At 41.9% G+C, this 15,566-nt stretch overlaps 1 protein-coding gene across 1 annotated transcript in view; it reads left to right on the plus strand.

The window, feature by feature from the left end:
- LOC120574961 (Na(+)/H(+) exchange regulatory cofactor NHE-RF1-like) overlaps positions 1-11,873 on the plus strand; it is a 30,385-nt gene extending 18,512 nt beyond the window's left edge. The window contains exons 3-6 of the mRNA XM_039825488.1: positions 4,498-4,651; positions 6,914-6,957; positions 10,295-10,414; positions 10,511-11,873. Coding sequence (XP_039681422.1) covers positions 4,498-4,651; positions 6,914-6,957; positions 10,295-10,414; positions 10,511-10,648 — 456 coding nt within the window. The 3' untranslated portion in view covers positions 10,649-11,873. The remainder of the gene's footprint in view (positions 1-4,497; positions 4,652-6,913; positions 6,958-10,294; positions 10,415-10,510) is intronic.
- The last annotated feature ends 3,693 nt before the right edge of the window (positions 11,874-15,566 follow it).

Below are 15,566 nucleotides of genomic sequence, written 5' to 3' on the forward strand. Positions count from 1 at the left end.
AAGTAATAGAAGTACTAGTCTCTATCCACGACGTTCTACTTCCAGGATTGCTCCGGTGCCGTTGGAAATTCGGCCGGATGTCCCTCCTTTCGGCCGGATCTTACCTTCCGCTTTCTTTGTGTGGGAATTTTAAAATTGGGTCGATTCACGAGGACTATAATGGTTAACTGCTCCTCCGATATCTGCAGGGTAAATTGAGACCGCTAGCTAAACTATCTGTCGAATCTGAGTTTTCTGTTGCAAGACTAAAACGTACATATGTTCCACCAAAACAAATTTCTTCCGAGGATATTTTGCAGCGGCACCGTGCCTCTGTCTGGGGCAAACGGCGCCCATGACAGTGTTTCCCACAGATTAGAAAGCAATTTGTGGCGGGGGGGAGTGTCACCGGGGGGCGCGTGCCTTTTTCAGTCACGGAAAATACTTTTCAAAACTCATCTGGATTGAAGCAGCAAACATTCAGTGTAAAACATTCCATAACATTATTTATAATACATTTATTTGATTCACGGCTGCTATATAGTGTTTTGACCTCGACAACCCAACTGCATTTTACCGCAAACTTGCGACTAGCTAACTTTCAAAAGCGGGCGCAATCGCTTGTTTGCTAAGAGTCGGATCGGTGATTGTGAATGTGTGATTGTGTAAAGGTGTTCACGAGATAGATACCAACCTTTCCGTCTTCTCTCCTTTATGGAGACAGACGCTGTGTGCACGGTGGGCTCGGTGGTGTTTTAAGCCTCCAACGACGTTAAACATAACCATTGCCGCGCTGCCTGGAAGGCGACGTTGGGGGCTAAAAACACCAAACACTGTACAGTGGGAGGAGCTGTGTTGTGTGTGTGTGTGTGTGTGAGCAAGACACAAGTGACAGAGAGACGGAGGAGAGCAGGGAAAGGAAATGCAGAAGAATGTGTTTTAAATAAAGTTTACATTTTTTTTATTAATAATGAAACGCAATGTGCGGCGGCCGGTGTTGATAGTGAGGCGCACCGCCACACATTAGTCTATGTGTAGGAAACAATGCATGACGATTGTGATTGGTTTAACAAAAAGCCAGTAAACCAGAGCACGTTTTTCTCCCATTCCGAATCGCTGTGTGGACTACCCAGAACGTCCTCCTCAGCGCTGTGGAGGAAGGCCTAATGCGAGACTATATAATATATATTGATTGATTGTATATATAAGTACAATCAGCCCGGTCTCACAGAATTCCGTGAAATGATCACGAACCGTTACCACCGCATTACGTGGTGGTGACACGGAATGTGTGAAACTTCCGTGTGGCCACCGCGGAAAACAATGCCAACGTAAAGTCAATGAGAAGATGACGTAGCATTAGGAGGAACTACGGTAGCGAGTAGTATGAAGGCCCGAAAATCTGCATAGGGAGGTTGGCTGGTGGGGTGGTGGACGGGTCAAACACAGGACTTTCACCCAGGAAACCGGGGATTGTGTTTCCGCATGTCATATTTCCTAAAGCCAACCGTAACCGTCCCTTTCGTCTTTTCCTAAACCCAACCGTCCCGTTGTTGTCCCACATGTCATGGAAACGTGAGCCCACCCACGACCTTTTCCTTAGTTTAAGGGGCCGTGTTCATTTCACGGAATTCTGTGAGATCAGGTTGGTACAATGCATAGAAAAGGTTTTATTTTAAAACAGAAAAGTAATCTGATTTATCCAAATCCACCCCCAAAAATATTCTCCAGTAGTATCAACTAGGCCTTCTGGTAGTCAGAAGTGGTCAGGTCTTTTTCCCAAAGTTAACTGTGTTTTCCGAGGAATGTGTTGTGAACTAACAGCCGCTGTGTGGGGTCTGAAATCCGCCAGAGGACTCTGGTGTTAACTGTCACTGTGAGCAGCCTCACACTGGAATAATCAGCTTCTTAACTGGTCTGGGGTCAGCTCTGCCCACATCATTGTCTTTAGTGTACACTGGCCTACAGAGAGATGTGATGTGTGTGTAAACAAAAACTAAAATTACAATGTGAATTCCTGCAATTTCCAGATCACAAAGTAAGATGTAAGATGTCAAAATAAACATCAGACAATTCTGGTGAAAACAGCAAGTGTGTCATTAAAATGTTTGTTCAACGTTTTGAAAAATAGTAATTATGATACCGTTATGCTCAACAGCGACAACATTTTGAGCTAATGTATAAGAGACACTGCTGTACCTTTAAGCCTACCACAGGCCACATGCCCACATTTGTATTGTCCTCTTATAGACATTAAATTCATAAAACCTTGTGGTTGGAATATCATGCAACCAACCATACTTCCACTTATTCTTTAGCAGAAACAGAAGACACACAATGAATTTGCCTAATACATTATTTCAACACATGGTTAAATCAGAGCTAACGATCCTTCGTTCTCTAAGTGAATGGCGATTAGAACTAGAGTGAAATGGAAAGGAAGAATCAGAGGAGAAGGAGGACGAAAAGAGGACAGAGGGATTAAAAGTACCATAGAGGTTGGGGTCTGTAAGAGAGTCTAGCGAGGGCTTTGCAGTCCCCCAGAGGGCCCCAGACAGCCACACCACCCACTGAGGAGCGGGGCTTTGTGGGGAGCGGACAGCCATTGTTACTGCTGTTACTGGCCAAGCAGCTATTGTCCAGCTTCCTCTGTGGGACTGGCTTAGACGTGCAGGTCCACCCTATGACCTAAACACACACACACACACACACACACACACACACACACACACACACACACACACACACACACACACACACACACACACCCTTTGAGACATTTCTCACATGCTTTCCCATGGTGATTTTATTCCAGAACACTCAGCTGGTGTGGGAGTGAGCCACCTGACATGTTGAGTTAATGTATACCGCAGAGTTAAAGTACCACATGTAAACATGGTGGTAAAAGTTGATTTTAAAGGACAAAATGAAAAGAAGAAATATTTTTTTTGGTACTGAGCATGTTATTGTTTTGCAAGTTAGTGGTTGAAAGAATGTGTGTGTGCATGCGTACGTGCGTTTTCCGTGCAGGATTTCCTGCCCTGGAGACAAAGTGATAATATTGAGAAAGAAATCCTTGACAGTGATAAAACAGTTTGTTCACTTCTCTGGGAACAGAGACAAGACAACCCCCTTCCAAAAAAAGAAGAAGAAACAATAGCAACTTTTCATTTATGTTGTTTATGATCCCCGTTAGCTGTGCCCTTAAGCACATCTACTCTTCCTGGGGTCCACATTTAAAAAAAACCATACATCAAACATTACAGTCCACATCATTTAAACACATTTACAGTTTTTTCCGATTGCTAAACGACAGTGGGCACAACTGGAGACGTGCAAAACTCTAACTACAGTCTGCACAGCAGCAGTTCATGTGGACCAAACTCTAGTTCGTTTTTCATTGCTTGAACACAGTTTTCAAAACTCTACACACTTATCCCATGACTTTAACCACAACGTGCACAACACTGTAGATTTACAGCACTTTGTTCAAATGCTAACACACTGCTGTCAAAACTGTTAACCACACATTCAAAACAGAATAGATTTCAGTCTGGTGCCTATCAAACACTGCTGATTGCAATTTCAGCTGAAAGCCTAAGCAGGTGTCTGATTTTAGACTAGTGAACATATTTATAGCTCAGAAAGCCTTTTTTTGTAAAAAAAACACCTAATAAGAATGAAACAATTCTACACTGTACTGTTTGAGAGAAACGGGTAAAAGAGCAAAGATACCAATATGTCCAGGTAAGATGTCTGAGGTTATGTACGCAGCTATAAAAAAAAGTGAAAAACACTATATCTTTACAATAGTAAAACTGTGTTCTTACTGTTTTTCAGAAAGTAATGGAGGTGAAAGCAATAGAAACACCACATTCATTTGTATTTAGAGATGATGAAGACATCCAATGTGATGAAGAAAACTTGCCACATGATGCTGGGGAGAGGCAGGATTAGTCACACTATTCTTTGGTACTGTTACGTATGTACCTTTAGTTTTTTTCCCCAGTAATTCCATAAATTACTAGAGACAAAATATTTTATTGAAGAAAACTGCTGATTTTTATTCCTTCTTGTTTACCTTATCTAAAAATTGGTATGCTATACAATCTATATTTTTTCCTTAAATAAACTATTGAGTAGTGTCAAGTCACTCAAATTGTTCAAACTGTAAAGATGAAAAAGTTTGTAATTTCTGTATTGGTGTTTGACGCTAGTGTGTTTACCCTCAGTGTGTTCTGAGTGACAGTGTGTGTTATCTCAGTGAGGATTGTGCATAGTGTTTGGCTGCACTGAGCCTGTTTTGCAGGTGATGTGAACTGTTTAGCTCAGGTGACTGTTGGTAGTGCAGACTGTAGTTTGAGTTTTGCACATGTGACTCCAGTTGTGCCCACTGTCGTTTAGCAATCGGAAAAAACTGTAAATACATACATCAAACATTACGCGGGATTGAATGGAAAACCAACCAGGGTAAAAAAAAAAAAAACTAAATCTAAAATGATCTCTTTTTCTCCTCAGGTGAACGGTCTGTCAGTAGAAGGGAAGACACATTCAGAAGTCGTGGCCGTCATTAAAGCCGGTGGGAGTGAAGCACGTCTGCTGGTGGTGGACCCTGACACAGACGCCTACTTCAAGAAGTGCCGAGTGGCCCCCACCTTGGACCACCTCACTGGTAAGAGGACACACACACACACACACACACACAAAACGATTTCACCATCAAGAGGCAGCACAAGTTCAACTGCAGTCGTCTGGCAAGGATGGAGTGAATGACTGCAATTAGCTCGTAATGTTTCACTCCAGGTTCATTGTCAGTCACAGTTATAGACATGTTGTAGTCACTAGAAGCCGCCTCCTCCTGTCCTCCTCTTAACTCTTTACAGATTAGAAGTCTGTCACAGCGTTTCTTGGCTCTCTCCTCCTTAAATTGTTTCTATCTCTCGCTCTATCCTGCATGACTTTTTTTTTCTCCTTTTCTTTCTCCCCCTGCCAAGAAACGCAGACAGAGACGCTGAGCCACTTCCTGCCCCCAAGTCCTGTGGAGAAAGTTAATCTTTTAGACATAAATAGATCAGCTCAGACACATCAGAGTAACAGTGTTGCTTGTGAAAGGCTTCAATGCTGATCTTTCTCTCTCTCGCAAAGGTTTAATATGTCAACGCAACTTGACACCAAAAAAAAAAAAACCTTCTTTGCAATTTTCTGGATGGTTCAACTGCATCCCGTGGCCTTAATCAACAGATGAAGTTTGTTCAGTTGTCATGGAGACCTAAAGTGTGAAATTTCAGTCCTGTGATAACTCCATCCACTGATAAAGGCCACAAGATTTTGGAGCCCCGAAAGCTCAAAAAAAAAACCCGTCCCATAAGAGGATCATTGTCTAGACTTCTCTGTCAAACTGATTTTTCAGAGGTCATTACTGAACTTTCAAGATCAATGAATGAATACATGACTGATTCAAGGGATCCTCTTTTTGCGACCTTCTCTCCAAATCCACAAACAGGTCAGACATGGTAATCCCAGGAGCTGGTAGGGGATTCAGTGCCATGCTCAAAGGCACTTTGACATGACACAGGTCCTGGTATATCTACCACGGCCACCAGGGGGAGCCCTAGTACAGCCTGTGATTTAGTTTCTGTGTTTGAGGGCTGTCCCTCCACAGAAAAAGATCCATAGGCAGGTGGTGGTGTGTGTGTGTGTGTGTGTGTGTGTGTGTGTGTGTGTTTGTGTGTGTTTGAGTACCACTCAGATGCCTCATGTAAACATGCTGCTGCCAGTTGTTGGCATGGCAACAGTTGGAGAATGGGGTTGTGGGAGGGGGGAGATGCAGCCCTCTGTATCCAAGACAGAGGAAATAGATTGTTCTTCCGTTAATATTTGTCGACGGTTTAAAAGCTTCCATGTTTCCATTTATGAATAAATTAGGTAGATCTATCGGTAAGCACGTGGGTGACTTGTCCTGTGTTGTGTACTTTTGTGCGATGAACCACATGGGGGGCAAAAAGAGAAACTGAACTGCCTTCACTGAATGAGAGGCAGATGGTTCATCATTTCCTGGACTCTCAAACCCTCCAGTGTTTCCAGTCCCAGATTAAAAACTATGCCGCCCTACAGGGGAGAGATTCCAGCGAGGCGTTTCCCAGGTAACTGCCTGCACTTCACATGCTGCCCACTCAGAGGGCACCTGCCTTCAGCGACTTTTAACGTCAACTCACTCACACAGCCTCTCCCTGAGCAGCCCGGCTGGCCAGCAGCTTTGTTTGGTTTCCAAGGCGCTCACTCCAAGTAACCTCTCAGCCTGGAGCTGGAGCCTTATCAGGATTTGGAGAGGCTCCTCTCAGACTCGGGGGCGCAAACACGCACAGCAAAGACCTGTGGAGGACTCTAATCTCAGATTAAGTCTGGAGGGACGGCTGCTATCTCCAGTAATAATCATCACTAGCTAGAAAACTCTTTTTCGGCTGTGCGGAGGATCAGAGGGATGGAAGGTAAGAGATGTGTCGGACCTCTGTGATGAGTTACCACATCTGAAAATGAGGTTGGTGTTGGAACATGGCTATATGCCAATGAGGAAAAACTGCAAGGAAACGTTCCACTACAGCTATCTGATATGTGGAGGGTCTGTGTTATGCATTGGAGGATGAGGAGGAGGATGAGGGGGAGGTAGAGAGCACCAGGAGGAGCCCCATCTCATAGAAGATGAACCATCTGTGAATAATAGATGATCTGCTCACACTTGCGCTATGTAATAGAGTAAGTGTTGTTGGAATGAAAGGTGAGCTGCAGAGAGACTCTTGATCTAGCAGAATGGAGCTGATGGTGCAGGACTGAAGGACTGCAAGTATCACGACATGATATGAGTCCTGACAGACAGGGGAAGAGTTGTATTTTTGGAGTCCAATGACTGATTCTTGTGTCACTTTCATGCCTACAGGTCCGCTGCCTGAGCCTGTGATTAACGGAGGAATGGAGGGGAAGGTAAGATTACACCAGCAGCAAATATATCCCAGAGACACATTATGCAGGATGACACTAAAAAGAGTGTAGAGCTATCATTTGGTTTGGAGATCTGCTTTAGAGTGAAGCCAAAAGTGGGATTTAAACTTTGAAGTGTGTGAAGAGCTGTCGGTCTCCCACAGCAGCAACTTCCCTTCTTCTCTGATGGAGTCTCTCCTTCCTGACAGAGAGGACAATAATAGTTGAATACTCTGTAGCTCTTCGTAAGGTCACACAGGGTTTCAAAGAAACACGCAGCATTTTTGGCATTCAGGTGTGGTTTGCCACATCAGAGAACCGAGACGCTGGCGAAGTGAGTTATTAATCACAGAGACGTGTACTCGATGGACTTCCTGTGATTGTCTAACCGTTCTGGCATTCATTGTATGGTGCTTTGAGGAAAACCGCACCCAGCTAGTACTCCATTAACTTTAAATTATTTGAAGGACAGACTGTGTATACAAAATAAAAATCCGCCAGTAGATGAAGTGGCTTGACCCCACAGTTTATAGCGTTTTGTATAAAAAGTACATTAAAACTAGAAGGAGCGCTTTGGAGCCGAGACATGAAGAATGTAGCAACTTCATATTAATCCTGCTGACGTATTTGGTCATAATCCCAATGAGACACACTGGCCACCACTTACTGTAGGAGGCAAGTGCACTTACTCACAGACTTAAAGGAATAGTTTGACATTTTGGGAAATACGCTTGTTTGTTGAATCTGTACAAACACTGAAGTGGAACTGTGTGTTCAGACAGAATGAAAGCGAATTTCAGAGGCAGCGCGATTCCATACAAAGTCAATGGTAAGATTTAGTTTGACACAAAATAACGCCAAGATGCGCGATTTGAAAATGTTTCAACGTGAAAGAAGCATTCTTGCCTGTCCTGGAGCTTCATAGAGTGCTGCAGGACTGAGTTCTAAAACCTGGAAATGAGTCAGCAGTTTTGCACTTGTGTCGAAGTCAATGGGTTTTTTGGATGGGTTTTTGGTTATATGCCTGAAATGTGAAAACGTGTAAGCATCATAAACTTTTGTTTGCCACAGAGCTTATTTTCTGCAATAATCCAAAAGTCGATATAAAAAATCCCATTGGCTTTTTGTCGAGGGGAACCAGGCCGATGCCAACTAACCGGGTTAGCCTACAAAAGTGCGCCATCTCTGCAACGCTATTATATGCTTCATAAACGTACAGGGACGAGAACAAAAAAAGGAGAAAGACTGGAGGGAAATAGCAGAAAGAACACCCAGTCACACTCCCCCTGGCACGGTCTGCGCGTCCGTTTCTACCTTTACATCACAGCTAACGTCTGTACACTTGGTTACATTAGCTGGTTGACGAATAAATACCAATGATCAGCGGCAGTCAAATCACGCAAGGCAAAAATATGTTTCACTTTTTGTCTGAACAAACCTTTAAAACGGCAAAAGACTATTTTGTTATGGTTATGTGACGGATATATCTTGGTTTTGAGACTCCAGGATGTTACTGCTCTCAGCCCAAAAAAATATTCCCACAATAACGCCTCCGTAAAACACAAAATTGTTGTTTTTATACTTTTTTTTTATTATACACAAACAACTAATAAGAAGTGAATTAGAGTTTTAGAAGTGCTGGTGAGTGAATTTTGTTAAATGTAGTTATTGCTAAACTAAGCTACATTAAGTGGCTGCGGGCTGTAGCTTCATATTTTTTTTATGTTTTATTTTATTATTTCAGGACAATGCACATTTGATGAACATGTACACGTAAAAATGCTAGATTGTAGCCCAAGGGCTAGTTTCCATCTGTAGTCCATTATGCAGGTTGAAGTTACAATAAAAAGGACAAAAGATATACAATTCATTAGTAAGTGTTAAAACGGAGACACAATTCATTAGTATGCTCTACTGGGCTAATACGGTACAACGTACAGTTAGAGGCGGTTGCACGTTTGGTTAACTCTAAGCCACACCTGGCTCCTAAAGGTGGCCAGAGTGGGACATCCCCTTATAGTTGGGGGTAGTGGGTTCCATAATGCACTACCTTTAATAGGTTTTTCTAAAAGGAACCTCACAGTCCCTGTTTACAACAGCTGTGGTGATCCGAGTCTGTCTGTATTTAATAAACTCTAGCATATTTGAAATACAGATGTAAGAGTGGTATAAATATTCTCATTTAACTCTCCACCAGAAATAGAACAAGCTTATTTCCCAAAATGTCATACTCTTGCTTTGAAATCTTGTACTGTATATTCCAACAAAAACAAGCTTTATGTATGCGTGTGTGCTTTTCTAACCTCACAGGAATGCTTTTTAAGTGTCTCTCAGGTTACCAGAGTGTCTTGTTCCCAGGTGGACACGCTAGACTTGGACGCAAATCAGCGTTGATAAGATAGAGATAATTCCAGACTTGTATGAGGACACTAAAACACCAGCTAAAAGAATCTAATGTGCCAACCATGGCTGCCTTTCGCTCAGGCGTTTGGCCAAACATGCAAGGGCAAGTGTAGCCTGACTGGGGCTTCCCGTAGCTCAGGGACAGTATGTGCAGCAGTAAAGTTACATGGTGGGGGGGTGCCAGAGGTCAGGGAGAAGTCGTCAGGTAAAAGATGCGGTCTTTAAAGGGTGGTGGGTTGGGCTGCGCTCAAAATCCATTTTGTTTGACAGGAGACACTAATACTGAGTTTGCAGGAACTTAAAATACCTCTTCCTGCAACCTTTGCAACTCATTCAAACATACAGAAAACGCTAGGGGCAAGAAATAATCTGAATCAAATGATGAGAAATGCAACAGGGTAGATGAGCAGGATGAGTTTCTCAAATTTCACCAGTCACCACTCTTACAAAACCAAGTTTGAACTGCTTTTGCTTTCTCGCCGAATATATTCCAAGGAAATCCCCACAGATGTACTAATTACCTCTTAATTGTGATTCCCACATCACTAAATCAGCAGACGTGTTTGACCGTAAAAACACTAAGAAGGAAGCTCAAAACACACCATACATTTTTCTTACTTATTTACACATACGTCCCAATATAAGCTTTTCTTAAACTAATTATGTGTTAGAGAAACACTTCACAGGTGCCTCTAACTAAGGTAAACGTGTACTCAATAGAAAAACCCCAACTCAAATCCAAGGTTGCCCCCCTGTGGTGAGGTCTGTTGCTGCACCAAGGCTGGGAAAAAAGAATAGTTTCCCAATCACACTTGTTGAAATGTACAGTGATGTGACTGCCTTGTAAATGTTGACCATGTTAATAAATGTCTATATTTGTAAAGATTTGATAGTATAATAATGAAGTGATGCTGATGCTGAGTCTGTGTGTTCCCAGGTGAATGGTAGAGGGGCCAAAGAGGCAGAGAGGGACTCAAAGCTGTCAGTCAGTCCTTCTCCATCCAATGCCTCGTCCAACACCTCGCTCACAACCCCGCCCGCTAACACCCCACCTGAGGTACATCTCAGGATATATCCTGCAGCACAACAACTTTTTTTTTTTTTTTTTTAAATGAACATAATGTAACATCATTTGTTCCCGTTTTTTCATCAGAGTTTCATCGCAGACGCCATCCCAGCGCTCAACCTGTCCCTGCAGCAGGTCAAAGAGCGCGCCCACCAGAAACGCTCCAACAAGAGAGCCCCGCCCATGGACTGGACCAAGAAAAATGAACTCTTCAGCAACCTATAGGACACCTCAGCTCACCACACACACACACACACACACACACACACACACACACACACACACACACACTTACACACAGATTTTATAGTGATTCTTACGAAGAGACAACAGAAAGATATTTTTTATTGTCATGACATTAAAAGAGCAGTTTAACTAACTGGCACCGGACAAATCAAGCCTGTAAAATATAGTATTCTTCTTATTACTACTCTTCATGTTATTATAAAACAGATATTATATATGTATAATGTGCTACTAACAAAGAAAAATGCATATGCCAATGAGAGAACTGGACCATGTTGACAATGTGTGTTTGTATTCTGTGTGTGTGTGTGTGTGTGTGTGTGTGTGTGTGTGTGTGTGTGTGTGTGTGTGTGTGTGTGTGTGTGTGTGTGTGTGTGTGGGACCCTGACAGTCCCTGCTGGCCAGAGTCTGGTGCCTGTGGAAACTAGGAGGAGTTGATCGTTATGCTCAGTTTATGCTCCTCCGTCTGCTTATCTGTCTCCTTTCTACTAACACTTAAAACATCGTAGTGTCTTCAACAACATGAGTTAAACCAACCTGACAATCAGTTAATTAATATCTCTAATTTACCTTTTTATTAGTTTGTTGGGATCAAACATATGACTGAACAGTAATGTTTTATTGGCGTAGATTCCAGTTTACACGGTAAAGTCCTTTCCTCACTGATGGCTTTAAACTGGAAAGAACTGTGTTTTAAATATGGTTCTCTTATGTATTGGTTATGTCTCTCTCATGTATATTTTTTAATTTTTTTTACATAAATTCCACTCTCTGAATTGAAAACGAGTTCAGCTTAATCGTTTCTTGCAACAGTACTATCCACACTTGTGTCTGAATACATGATATCATCTTTTATTAAATGTGAACTACAGTTTATTATGAGTAACTTATACCGTCCTCACTTTGCTATCCCGGCCGCTGTGAATGTTCAGTTCACATATGAAATATTTTTTATTGCTCCTGGAGAAATGAGATTTTTACACATTTCTATCAATGTCTTAAAAACCATAATTATGTAACTTTGAGATGATGTATTTCAAAAAAAAATGTCTGTGCTTCACTAGATTTATTGCATTTGTCCACTTTTGAGAATAGTGATTTTTCAAAATGAATGATTTAATTATATGAAGAGTTTTGTTGTAGCTTATGTGTAAGAAGTAAGCAATTTCTATACTGTAATAAATCGGTCATCACAACAACATCATCATCCAGTGAAGTTGGTTTTTATTCAGTTTTGTGAGAAAAAAAAAGTCTCTGGCATGCTATAGAAACTTAGGCCAACGTGTGTGTGTGTGTGTGTGTGTGTGTGTGTGTGTGTGTGTGTGTGTGTGTGTGTGTGTGTGTGTGTGTGTGTGTGTGTGTGTGTGTGTGTGTGTGTGTGTGTGTGTGTGTGTGTGCACACACCCATTCTTTGCTAACCAACCACTAACTTGCAAAACAATAACATGCTCAATACCAAAAAATAAAACTTTTACCACCATGTTTACATGTGGTACTTTAACTCTGTGGTATACATTAACAACATGTCAGGTGGCTCACTCCCACACCAGCTGAGTGTTCTGGAATAAAATCACCATGGGAAAGCATGTGAGAAATGTCTCAAAGGGTGTGTGTGTGTGTATGTATGTATGCGTGTGTGTGTGTACGATAGTACTTTTGAAAAATTATTTTTGCTCAATAATTCAAAAGGCAGAAAGGAAAATAGTGTTAGTGTATATGATAATCTCTGAATGTGGCAATATGATGTTCTACACAGTTAATCTTACCGTGATGCATTGTATCATAGCTTGCTTTATCAAACTATAATAACCACACACAGCGCTACATATATGTAGTATATTGGTGTGTAATTGAAAGCATTGCATCAGAGATTTAATTAACTCTGCACATTAATCATTGCAGTCATTTAAGGAGGCATTTTTTCATTGTGAAAGCACTTCACAGCATTGGTTTCTCCAAGTAAATACTTTTTGTATTATGTGGTTGGGAACTGGTTCTCAGGCTTCTTCCACATCAGCTGCAATCAGTACTGCAACAAGCACATTTATCAACTCTGTGGTTTCATCATTACAAGCAACCTTATCCGAATAGTGATTGTAGCTGCTTTAATGCAAATCATCTGTACAGAGACATGTACACACGGTGAAGTTTAAACTTGTTGCACTGGGCTTTGTTCATATGGAGCGTGTTCATATCAGTTAAATGTTCCGATTATTAATAAAAATGAAAAAATGCCTCTTAAGTTATAACAAAATGCCTCCTCAATGATAAACATATGCCTCTTCAATAATAAGGAAATGCGTATAAGGGAGTTTCAATGAATAAACTAATAACAAAATAAAGCATGCCGGTGTGCGGTTATCATTAGTGGAAAGGTGTTCTTTAATATTCACTCAAGCTTGGTTTCACAACGCTCAAAATCACCCCCAATCAGAAAAGCAAAATACATGAAAGAAGTCTCAAAAGGGCCTAAAGACCCGAGTTTCTGGCTGACAACTTCTACTGAAACGAGACCTGCATTAAGTCAAGGCCCTAAAGACAGGGCGTCGTCACACCCTATTGTCCGAGAGGGGAAATGCACCAAGCTGTTCTTAATTTTTATTTAGGAGCCTGTCCTGACACCCAGGTGATCGGAATAATCCTCCAGTCAAGTCAGGGGAAATGTGACTTTCAGCTAAAACAAATTTGGAAAAGGGAAATGACAGGAGTTACAAAAGAATGAGGGACTGCTAAATGCTCACACCTTGTTTCCACTGCCTTTAAGAGACCAAAAATATTAGTTTTGCAGATTTAAAGTGTCAACATTGACTCACACAGGGCAGAAAACTGCTCAAATCTCTCCGTGAGACCTTTTGACTCGTCGGTCAAACGCAAAAATCGGATCTGTGGTCAGAGATGCAACCAGTTTCCTCCTACAGAGAACAGCGCAGCAGCAGTTTTCTGCCCTCTGTGATTCACTGATGATTTTTACTTTAAACCACACCAGAAATGGCTCGCTCAAACTGTTTGATCTGCTATTTCAAGGTTGAAAAAAGTTAAGAACAATCAGAGTAGTCGTGTTTCTAAAAACCAGGAAGCAGGAGGCCTCAATTTAATTGATTTCTAATTTATTACATCTGACCCCGTTAATGTAAAATATGATTCCAAATATCAGCGTCCTTACGCTGCTCCTTTAACTTAAACATCACCACCCATTTTGACCCTTAATTCACTGGCAAATTCTGTGTTATTGTCGCGTTTGTTTTTTCACAGGACTCACGCTTGCAGTTGAGTGTCTGTGCTCCTCTTCTGTCTTTCAACATGTCACTGTCTCCAGCAGCTGTCGCTTTCTAATGGCCTCGACCTTTCTGCTCCTCTGCTCTCCTTCTAGCCCTGCCATCACAATCACAGCTCACTGTCACACTCTTTGCTGCTCCCCGGTGTCTCGCTGGGATCATTAACATAATTGGACTTTATGACATGATGGACATCGGGGGTAAATGGGATAAAATGGTGACTCGGCCTAGAAAGATAATAATGATGGTTGTTATAATTGGCTATTATGAGAATCCTGGTAACAGTGTGATTATGATTATAAGGATGATGTTCAAAGGTGCGTGTCATAATAACTTCAAAGCCGATAGTTGAGATAATGATGATGGCATTAAAGAATTGTCAGTCTTTTGGGGCCTATTAATCCCCTTTATTGTGCAAATAAAGGCAAATAATGTACAGCCAGTTAGCTTAGCTTAGCACAAGACTGAAAACAGGGGGATACAGCTAGCCGATTTTACACAGACAAGACATATCTTAAATAGTAAGCAGAGGTCCTGGTACGCAAAGTTTATTACCTTTGGACAGAGCCAGGTTAGCCGTTTCCCCCTCTTTCCAGTCTTTGTGCTAAGCTAAGCTAACGACCTGCTAGCAGTTTAGCTTTATATTTCGAATACAAAGAGAGCGTTAATGAGCTTGTCATCTAACGCTGGGCAAAAAAATCTAAAAAGCATATTTCCCAGCAATAACATATATGAAGTTGATATTGTGATACTATAATACATATCATCAACTCAAAATATTATTAAGATGTTGCTGTCATGTCACTTGAGTCAGTTTCTGTTGAGTCTGAAGACTACAAGTTTGAAAATAAAAAAAGAAAGCAGTGACTTGCTTACCTGACCTCCTCGTCTCTTTCTTTATTAGCTGCTACTAGCATAACGCACCCGAATCTCAGTCAAGTTGAATTGTGGGTAATGTAGGCGCCAGGTTTTAACAAGGAAGAGGAATGCGTGGAACTGTCTATCTTGAGTGAAATGCTAAAATGGTGGAGTACTTTTTAAGTATTGACACTAAATCATTTCATTCATACATGAAAGGAAAAGAGGAAAGAATCCTCAAATAACAATCCTTTTTTTTTCTTTTCAAACAGCATACATTTTATAGCTGGCACTCCACACTCACACTCTGTTTCCTCACAACAACTGGACACACAACAGGCACAACTTCACATCTCTCTTTTGTGCTGCATTAGCACGCCGAACCACGATCAACATGATGATGATGTGAAGGAGGATGGGTGATGGTGACTTTAATAATTAAGATGATGAAGGGCAGGTGCGGGTCGTGCGCTGGACCTTCACAGCTTAGGTGCAAACACAGCTGGTTGCTAGGTAACAGTGTCTGCCGGGGGGTCCTTGTAAGGCCTGGAGCTGGGGTGAGACAAGGGGTTGACACAACTCTACCTTCAAACCCCACAGCATGCTAAAAATAGACCTCTCTGTGTGTGTGTGTGTGTGTGTGTGTGTGTGTGTGTGTGTGTGTGTGTGTGTGTGTGTGTGTGTGTGTGTGTGTGTGTGTGTGTGTGTGTGTGTGCATGTGTGTGTGCGCGTGTGTGCGTGAGTGCGTGCATGCGTGCGCGCGT

This window comes from Perca fluviatilis, chromosome 15 (genome assembly GCF_010015445.1).
Source record: "Perca fluviatilis chromosome 15, GENO_Pfluv_1.0, whole genome shotgun sequence".
NCBI classification, from domain to species: Eukaryota; Metazoa; Chordata; class Actinopteri; order Perciformes; family Percidae; genus Perca; species Perca fluviatilis.